The 9525-nt window shown below is 51.6% G+C and overlaps 1 protein-coding gene and 1 long non-coding RNA gene across 4 annotated transcripts; one reads left to right on the top strand and one right to left on the bottom strand.

The window, feature by feature from the left end:
• Positions 1 to 383: 383 nt before the first annotated feature.
• Positions 384 to 5669, top strand: MYC (MYC proto-oncogene, bHLH transcription factor). 3 transcript variants are annotated; one of them, XM_055127393.1, is made up of 3 exons: positions 384 to 969; positions 2707 to 3472; positions 4641 to 5669. In XM_055127393.1, exons 2-3 carry the CDS (start codon positions 2716 to 2718, stop codon positions 5198 to 5200), a joined length of 1317 nt encoding a protein of 438 aa, XP_054983368.1. In that variant the 5' UTR covers positions 384 to 969; positions 2707 to 2715; the 3' UTR covers positions 5201 to 5669. The 3 variants fall into 3 exon arrangements, with proteins under 3 accessions (XP_054983368.1, XP_054983369.1, XP_054983367.1); XM_055127394.1 differs by lacking the exon at positions 384 to 969 and adding an exon at positions 2257 to 2507; XM_055127392.1 differs by lacking the exon at positions 384 to 969 and adding an exon at positions 2489 to 2529.
• Positions 1057 to 3382, bottom strand: LOC129402143 (uncharacterized). Its single transcript, XR_008628564.1, has 3 exons — positions 3247 to 3382; positions 1527 to 1671; positions 1057 to 1190 (listed from the first exon to the last, which is right to left on the bottom strand). It is a non-coding gene; the product is annotated as an uncharacterized LOC129402143 (long non-coding RNA).
• Positions 5670 to 9525: the final 3856 nt, after the last annotated feature.

The following is a 9525-nucleotide window of genomic DNA, read 5'->3' as shown; positions in this document are numbered from 1 at the left end:
CTGGCAGAAAGAAGTATGCGGCTTGTCAAACAGAGCACTGCGCCAGTGGAGCAAAAGAAAGCGGGGGGGGGGAAGGAGGGGGGGTAGCGAGGTTTGAGCGCGAGCGAAATAAAATGGTAGCGCATGCAGTTAATTCAGCTGCGCGCTCAGTGTTTACATCGGGCAACTCGGCGCACTGGATGCCAGGCTGCTGCGAGTCTCCTCCCCGCCGGCCCTCCCTCGGCACCAGCGGCCCCCTCCCACCTCCTCCTCCTCCTCCTCCCGGGGAGAAGAAAAAAGATCCTCTTAGGAGAAATCCCCGCCCACCCGCCTTTTATAGGCGAGGGTCGGCTCGTTCGAGGACCCCCGAGCTGCGCACCTCTAGGCGGTTCCTTCCTCCGCCGCTCGGCCCCCGGCGGCCGCTCTGTACTCTCCAGTCTTGGGGGAAAAGGGCTGGGCTTCTCTGAGGTTGGCGGGAAAAACAAGGGGGAGGGATCTTCGGCTACTCCAGCCCAGTATAAAAGACGATTTTTTCTGGGCTTTCTTCGACTCGCTGTAGTAATTCCAGCGAGAGAGGCCGGGCGAGCGAGCGAGCGAGCGGGGCGGGCCTGCCAGGGTGGAAGAGCGAAGCTTGCGGAGCCCAGCGGAGACGCGCGGCGGGCGCGCAGGGACAGGGGAGCGCAGTGCAAGGGGAGACCTCGTCCCCGGCCCTGCCGCCGCCTCTCCCCAGCCCACCCTCCTCGCGACCCCCCGCCGCATCCCAGAAACTTTGCCCATTTGCAGCGGACCGGCACTTTTGCCCTGGAACTTACAAAACCCGAGCGAGAACAAGAGCACGGCGCAGCCGCCTTTCCCATTCGAAGAGGCTCTTCTGCCCATTTAAGAAGACACTTTCCCCGCCGGCTGCCCGCTCCTCTGAAAGGCGCTTCTTCTCCGCTTTTTTGGGGGGAGGGGGAATCGTTGGATTTCCTCCGAATAGTGGACAAGACGGTAAGCACCCAGATCATTTTCTTTTTTTTATTTTTATTTTTTTAATTTATTTTCTCTGCCGTTTCATGCCGCGCGGAGTTGAATGCCCAAATCGGGGTGTCTTTTTCTCTCATTCTTGCTACTGACACTTTGCTCGGAGTAGTTGTGGTGGGTCGGGGTAGGGTGGGGACCAACCAGAACTGGATCGGGGTAGACTTGTCAAGATGAGATTCGAGAGATGGCTGAAGAGGAGGGGGGGAAAAAAACGGAGAGCGTTTTTGAAACTATTTAGAGTTTTTTGAGAGGGTCTATATATATATTGATACTGCTCCTGGTCAGTTGGGAGATTCCTGCTTTATTGGATTCATTGCTGCCCCCCACCCCCGCTTGGGGTGTTGGGATGGAGGGCTCTGTGCTTTTGGAGTAGGCAGGAATCTTTGCATCTTGGGCTCGCTGGAGTAAGAATTCCATATTGCGAATGCGAGCGCCTTCTCAGCGATAGTAAGGCGGGTGTGAGCCAGAGCTCGGGGCCGCTGACTTTTCCTTGTCTCAGAAAGGACATTTAAATTTCGGCTTACAGAATTTCTGACAGCCGCAGACAGACGCTGCCGCGCGTGTACCGCCCGCGGATCTCCAAGGCGTTTGCCATTCGCCCGCCTGCTCCTTTTTTAGAAGTTGGCATTTTGGACTTTTAGAAAGAATAATCAGATGAGAGATATGGGTCTGCAAAAAAAAAAAAAAAAAAAGCTAGGTCTTGGTGTTGAGGAGGCTCGGAAAGGGGGAGAAAGCCTGAGCCGGGATGAGTCCGGTTCTGGAATAACTTGACTTGGGGGGTGCGGGAGGGCGAACGAGAGCGCATCTCCGCACCCCGCCTTGGCGCCCCCGCCGGCTCTTGGGTCCCGGCACGGGTGACCCCGAACCCCGGAGATGCCGGGAGGGGGGCACTGGCACCGCGAGGAGCCGGGCCTTTCCAGAACAGCTGCTAGCCTCGGCGGAGGAGCCAAAGACGCCCGGCTCAGGGTGCGGAATCCCATTAGGGTCCCTGTGGTGCAGTTGCGCGCCGTCATGGGTCTTGCAAGGAAGCGCCCCTGTTTTTCTTACCGCCCCTCTTTCATTTATTTGGGGAGGGGGGGGTGTTCAGACCGGAGGCTGGCCACGGCAGCGAGCAAGAGAAAAAGGAAAGCCGGCAGAGGCAGGAAGGGGGGCGCGCTGGGGGTGGGGACGGAGGAGGCGGAGAAGGGGAGGTGGAGAGGGGCGGCGGCGCCCGCGGGGAAGTGAGCGGGCGAGGGCGCGAGTGGGAAGGGGAGCGGCGCCGGGGGGCCCCGCGCGGGAGGGGGACTCGCGCGGCCGCTCCCGCCGCGGTGCCGCTCGCCTTCTCCAGGTGGCGCAAAACTTTGCGCTTGGGCACAGGCAGCTCCTTATTCCCGGGCCGCCGCGGCCACGGGAGGCCAGCGCGGACTCCGGGTGGACGCTGGCGGGGCCGCGCGCTTCCCGGCTCCCGGGCCCCCGCAGAGGGACCCCCCGAGGCCCCCAGCGGCACTCCCCAGCCGACTCACCAAGTGTGTGGCAGAGATGGTGAAAGTGTGTGCGTGTGACTCTGTGTGTGTGTGTGTGCGCGCGCGTATGTGTGTGTGTGTGTGTGTGTGTACGTACACACCCCTTCCCCCTCGGGGGTCCCCGCGCGCGCACGCACCGAGAACCCCCCCTCCCCCGCACCCTCACTCAACGCTGCCCCGCTTTGTGTTGCCCCCTCTGCAGGCTGCCACGATGCCTCTCAACGTAAGCTTTGCGAACAGAAACTATGACCTCGACTACGACTCGGTGCAGCCTTATTTCTACTGCGACGAGGAGGAGAACTTCTACCAGCAGCAGCAGCAGAGCGAGCTGCAGCCGCCCGCGCCCAGCGAGGATATCTGGAAGAAATTCGAGCTGCTGCCCACCCCGCCCCTGTCCCCCAGCCGCCGCTCGGGGCTCTGCTCGCCCTCCTACTTCGCGGTCGCCTCCTTCTCCCCGCGGGGGGACGACGACGGCGGCGGCGGCAGCTTCTCCACCGCCGACCAGCTGGAGATGGTGACCGAGCTGTTGGGAGGGGACATGGTGAACCAGAGCTTCATCTGCGACCCCGACGACGAGACGTTCATCAAGAACATCATCATCCAGGACTGTATGTGGAGCGGCTTCTCGGCCGCCGCCAAGCTGGTCTCCGAGAAGCTGGCGTCCTACCAGGCGGCGCGCAAAGACAGCGGCAGCCCCAGCCCCGCCCGCGCCCACGGCGGCTGCTCCACCTCCAGCCTGTACCTGCAGGACATGAGCGCCGCCGCCTCCGAGTGCATCGACCCCTCCGTGGTCTTCCCCTACCCGCTCAACGACAACAACTCGCCCAAGTCCTGCTCCTCGCCCGACTCCAGCGCCTTCTCCCCGTGCTCGGACTCTCTGCTGTCCTCTGCCGAGTCGTCCCCTCAGGCCAGCCCGCAGCCCCTGGTGCTCCATGAGGACACCCCACCCACCACCAGCAGCGACTCGGGTAAGCCGCGGGGGGGCCCCACGCGGAGCTACAGGTCGGGGATGGGAAACTTTCCGGGTCTCTCTTTGGCCTGATCGTGGTGGTTCGTTCAGCAGGCCACTTCTGCGCTCACGCCTGTTCTCCCAGCGCACCCCCCACACACACTGTCCCCCCCACCCCGCCACCCCGCACTCTTTTGGGGAAAGAAATGGCAGCTCTGGCAGAATCTGGGTGCTCAGTCCAAACTACAGTGGTCCCTCCCGCCTTTGCCCCCCTCAAGACCGCCCTAGTAGCCAGCCCCTCCTTTGTGGCCCCTTAGGAATTTCCTTTGGGTTTTTTTCTTTTGGGGAGGGGGGAGTTGTTTGGTTTTTAATCATCTTGGCTTATCCTGCAACTCTATCCATCCCCTACCTGTCCTGAGCCTTTAAATTGCCCCAGGACAGGGGTAAAGGGGAGGGTAGTGTGAATAAGGATTGACCTCCTCTGAAGTTGAATGGATTGCCTCCACCCTCTCCTAACTTCTGGGAAGTTGGAATTTGATGGCCTAACCTGGGAACTGAAATGGAAAAGGAGCCGTGGACGGAGCCATAGCACTTCCGGCCTGGGTGCCGGGACATAGTGAAAGTGCCCTAAGAGAGCACTTTTAGGGCACTTTGCCCAACCAAAACCTAAAAGCAAGTTCTTGTTATAATTGGGAGTGGTTTTTTTTTCCCCTTCTCAGCTCCACCCCACCCCCAGGGCTTTTGGCAAAGCTGCAAGTTTTGTGTGGTTGTCATTTTTTTTTTCAACTGTCAGTAAAATAGGGAGTTGCTAAATTCAAACTCCAGAAATTTGCAGCTGGCATTTGCCATACCTGAAGGGATCTTAGGTAAAGTCCCTTAGAAATAAATAGGAGGTGCTGGGAATGTATTTGGGTGTGTCCAAAAGCCTCATTATGTCTTAGGTAAGAATTGGCATCGATGTCCTATCCTGGTAAAATGTAATTTTCTTGTCTGTCTCATAAATCCAGCTGTCATTCTCTCTTTCTGAGACTCAGCCTCCCATGGGGCGGAGAGCAGGGGTGACTGGCTAGTTCTCTTGGCGGGGGGGGGGGGGGGGGCCACCACGTAAGAGTTTATGTTTGCATAGTATCGTAGTGTCCATCTTCTTTCTTTGGAAGCTAACCCTGGTGATTTTTATTTCCTTAAAGAGGAAGAACAAGAAGATGAGGAAGAAATCGATGTTGTTTCCGTGGAAAAGAGACAGCCCCCCAGAAGGTCAGAATCGGGGTCCCCATCTGCAGGCAGCCACAGCAAACCTCCTCACAGCCCGCTCGTCCTTAAGAGGTGCCATGTGTCCACCCATCAGCACAATTACGCTGCGCCCCCCTCCACCAGGAAGGACTTCCCGGCCGCCAAGAGGGCCAAGTTGGACAGTGGCAGAGTTCTGAAACAGATCAGCAACAACCGCAAATGCACCAGCCCACGGTCCTCAGACACAGAGGAGAATGACAAGAGGCGGACACACAACGTCTTGGAACGCCAGAGGAGGAATGAGTTAAAAAGGAGCTTTTTTGCCCTGCGTGACCAGATCCCAGAGTTGGAAAACAATGAGAAGGCCCCTAAGGTCGTTATCCTCAAAAAAGCGACCACCTATATCCAGTCGGTCCAAATAGAAGAGCAGAAGCTCCTTTCTGAGAAGGACTTGTTACGGAAGCGGCGGGAACAGTTGAAACACAAACTTGAACAACTACGGAACTCTTGTGCATGAGGTGACCTATTGGAGGGAGGAACTGGAACCACCAGTGAACTCTCACTTGTTACTAAGGGAAAGTAAGGGGGAAGGTTCCTTCTGACAGAACTGCCAGATCCACTATGGACTGACTTTCTTTCAAAATGCATGATGGTCAAGTGCAACCTCACAACCGTGGCTGGGTCTTAGGACTGTAAGGTTTAGCCATAATGTAAACTGCCTCAACTGGGACTTTGGGCATAAAAGAACTTTTTTTATGCTTGCCATTTTTTTTTTCCTTTCACAGATTTGTATTTAAGAATTGTTTTTAAAAAAAAATTCCTGTGTAAATATGACCATTAAATGTAAATAACTTTAATAAAACGTTTATAACAGTTATTGGAGATTTCAAAAACCCCTGTATTATAAACCATAATTTTTTTATTTAAGTACATTTTCCTTTTTAAAGTTGATTTTTTTTCTATTGTTTTTAGAAAAAAATAAAATAACTGGCAGATATACAATTGAGCCAAATCTGAAGTTGTGAGTGTTTGGTTACTTTTCTTTTCCTTTCTCCATTCTCTGTTTACCAATTACAAACGACACAATGTGGTCCTCAGAATAGGCTTACAAAGATGGGGAAAGAAGTTGTTTACAAGAAGGGCAAGGGCCCAGGTTGTAGCTGGTGGTAGAGAACATGGACTTTGCAAAAAAAAAACAAACTGAATTAAAAAACACAGATTTTTGTATTTCTTTTAAAGGCATTTGTTAAGATGGACCTGGGGCTTCAAGGTCTTCAGTTCTCAGGGTTAGGAGATGCTTCCTGGAAATGGGTGATAAAGGCTAGAGTTGCTACTTGGAAGACTGAAGGGGCAGAAGGCTGCTGAGAGGAGAGGGTTGGGAGTAGGGAAAGGAACTTAAAGATAACACTTCAAGTGTACAAAAGGGGAGAAGGATGGGGGTTGGGAGGGAAATAAAGAAACTCCCTTCAGTTTACTTTTAACCCATGCTGTTCCCTTGCTCAATTCAGAATTCATTCACTAAAAGTCAGTTGGGGGCTGGGGCCTAGACTTCAATTGCAGCTTTCCTCCTTCTTAACACCCTTGACTTGCTTATCTCTTAACCCCCCCACTGGAGGTCTGCAAGGCAGGGAACCCAACTTCAGAAAAAAATTAGAATCTCAGGGCTGTTCTGTAGCTTCTCTATGGCCAGATGCAGGGGGACAGAAGTTAAATCCAGGCCCCTGTTGAAAACGTGAGGGAGCACCATGAGTCTAATAGCAACCCTGTGAAGAAGATGCTAGTGGGGGCCATGGAAGAGGGGAAACGTCCCCAAGCTCCCCAGGTAATAACAGGAGGGCTGAAACTTAAACCCACGTTATCCATTCCATCTGTACAAGAATACTCCTTACTCCAGCCCATCAAAATCAGCTAGCTGACAGCTGCCGGGGTGGAGACACCCATAGGACAGTTTCAACTTCAGCCTGCTCAGGCATCACTTCCCCTTTTTTTTTCATTTTTATTTTATTTACTTACTAGTGGTTCCTTGTTGAAATTTTGCTTTCATTCTGAGGAGCCCCCATCTCATTCACACTGATCCTAGGTTCTTGGTAAATGAGGTTCTTCTCAGCTCCTGGGATGCGGCCAGCTGGAAACGCTACTGTTCAGATCGCACAATAAAACATGCTCCCTTGTCCTGTGAGTCATTATTTTGGAAACTACAAACTCCCCTCCCAACCTCTTTTTTTTTTTTTCTCACACATGGACATGCATGACCCATGCTCATCTTTAGAACATGAAAAGTCATTTTTGAATGTAGATATTAGTAATTAGAAGCCTTTGAAAAAAAACCCCACAGTCAAAAGAGAAATCAGTACATGGACTGCAGACATGGGTAAATGCAAGTGACTATTGCTGGTCTAATTATCTCATTGTCTCAGCCTCAGAGTAGATCTTCAGATCCCAGTACTCCCTTTGGGATTTTAATCTACCACCACCACTGATAAGTCAATAAATAATTACTGTCTTTGGCTCTGACCCCTGGAATAATTTATACAAGCCCTTAATTCTTTTCTTGATCCCTTTATTTTGGGTTCTCTGTCCCACCTTAATAGTTTCAAGCTGTCACACCCTGTGAGGCTAAATTCAAAGGAAGATACAATCCACATAAGTTGAGCAGTTCAAAGTGAGGGTGATCTTAAACATTCACTCTTTGCCCCTTTGTGACTGGAGTATAGCCCTGTAGTGACTCATTTGGGAACCGGGAAGGTGTTAGATTGAATCACTCAGTCTGGGCAAGCCCTTGGAGTCAGAGTGTTCCTCACTAGAAAAACAACTCCCCCTTTCTAGATAATCAGCTAACAACTTTAGGGGTATATACAGCTTGACTGAGGCTAAGAGGAAATATTCAGATGCTCCACATAGGTTTATGCAGCCAGGGCATATGTGGTTTGAAAACAACAGATGGCAAACTCCTCTCCAGAAACGCAGGCTGCAAACAGACCCTCAGAGCCAATCCAGAGAGTCCCAGGCTGCAGGCCATTGAGCAACCCCTGGTAAAACTGGAGAGGGAGAGAAGGAGCTTGCAATTGGGTCGGGAACATCCAGGAAGGGATAAGCCAAATCTGACTATTCATATGCCTTTCCCCAGGACACTGTCCAGGAATTAATGGCAACTTCGGGGAATAGCTGGAGTGATTTAGCTCAGACATGGAATGTATAAAAAGGAAGGAAGTACTGGTTGATGATTGTGTGCTGCCATTAGGAAGAAGTGGAGGTCTATATTTTACAATCAGATTTCTTTCTTTCATTTTATTTTGATTGTTTTTTCTTTTTGGGTCAAACCCGGCGATGCACAGGGGTCATTCCTGGCTCTGCACTCAGGAATTACCCCTGGTGGTGCTCAGGGGACCATATGGGATGCTGGGAATCGAACCCGGGTCGGCCGCATGCAAGGCAAATGCCCTACCGGCTGAGCTATCGCTCCAGCCCCCACTTTCATTTTATTTTGAAATGAAACAATGGCTACACCCAATGGTGTTTTGGGAGTTACTCCTTCTGCCTTAATGCTCAGGGAACACTCCAGGTAATGTACTCCTGTGCATTGTGCTCTCTCTCTAGGCCAGATATTTTAGTTGGATAAACTTGATAGAATACTTAATAGTTAGTTTGCCCTTAGCTTGGATGTGTAAGATCTCTCCACTAGTCTAGGAGAACCCAGACATGAAACTTGGGAAAGAGAGTTGTGTTAGGGTTTTTGTTTTGGTGTTAGGTTCCCCTCCCCCCTTTTGGTTTCTTTGACTGACTCACTCAATAACATTCTAGCTTATCAATAAAAAGTTCCCAAAGCATCCCATAATCCTTCAGACTAAAAAAGGCTGAAAGATGTTTCCAAAACACTAGATAGCTTTGCAGGAGACTGCTGGATTAAGATTACAGACCACCATAAACCTATTTCAAAGAAACCCGGGATGTAAAGGAAGCTCAGAGAATGAGAACGCGGATCAGTTTGAAAAGAAAACTAAAAAGACTTCACCACCCACCCAATAGAAAAAGAAAGCAAGACTGTCTTTATCCTAGATCCTGCAGGGGGAAATTTGGACTAATTCCAAATTGAGGAGAAACACCCAAGAATGTTTGCTTTGCCAAACTGGTTTGAAGTGACTCAAAATGCCTCTGAGTGGATTTGGCATTAGATCTTTTTTTCCCCTCCTTTCTCCACTTTAGTTTACATTAAGCTCTTTAGGAAGACACAGCTGAGCGAAGCAAGTGTTAATGGAATGTAGATCCTCGAGGTTAAAAGGAATGTTCTTTGTTTTTTAACAGTGCCTGGGAGCTCAGCCACAATACCCAACACTTTTTTTTCCCATTGTCATTCTCTTGACCCATTGAGGGATAAAACACCCCAGGGTGGGGAGGGGGTCTCTAGGGGTGGAGAAGGGGAGAGATTAATGGGAGGCCACTGACCTTTATGACACACCTACTGTGGCCTGTTTCCCCCGCATCACTGGACCCTTTTAAGAGCCCTGCTGGAGAGCTGGTTGTTGGAGAGATAAGTTCAGTATCTCACCCCAAACCATGCAAGTGCTGCAATAAAAATAACATCAATGGCACTGAGGCCTGGGATATGGCTCAAGTCGCAAGAGCACATGCCCCGCATGTGTGAGTTGGATCCTGGGAACCATAGAAACCGCCCCATCACCACCGGTCCCCAGCACTGCCAAGCTTAACCCTGGTCCCCAAGTATTACCAGGCGGCAATACTTACAGAATACCATACAAAGGCAATATAGCAAAAACACCCCGTTTAAAAATAATAATGGCTGGGGTTGGAGCGATAGTTCAGCGGGTAGGGCATTTGCCTTGC

This window comes from Sorex araneus, chromosome 2 (assembly GCF_027595985.1).
Source record: "Sorex araneus isolate mSorAra2 chromosome 2, mSorAra2.pri, whole genome shotgun sequence".
NCBI lineage: Eukaryota > Metazoa > Chordata > Mammalia > Eulipotyphla > Soricidae > Sorex > Sorex araneus.
This window is presented reverse-complemented; position numbering and strand designations above follow the sequence as displayed.

Bases quoted from the DNA above. Each gene is read 5' to 3' on its own strand.
- MYC (XM_055127392.1), top strand. The intron at 3,473-4,640 runs GTAAGCCGCGGG...ATTTCCTTAAAG, and splicing joins CACCACCAGCAGCGACTCGG to AGGAAGAACAAGAAGATGAG.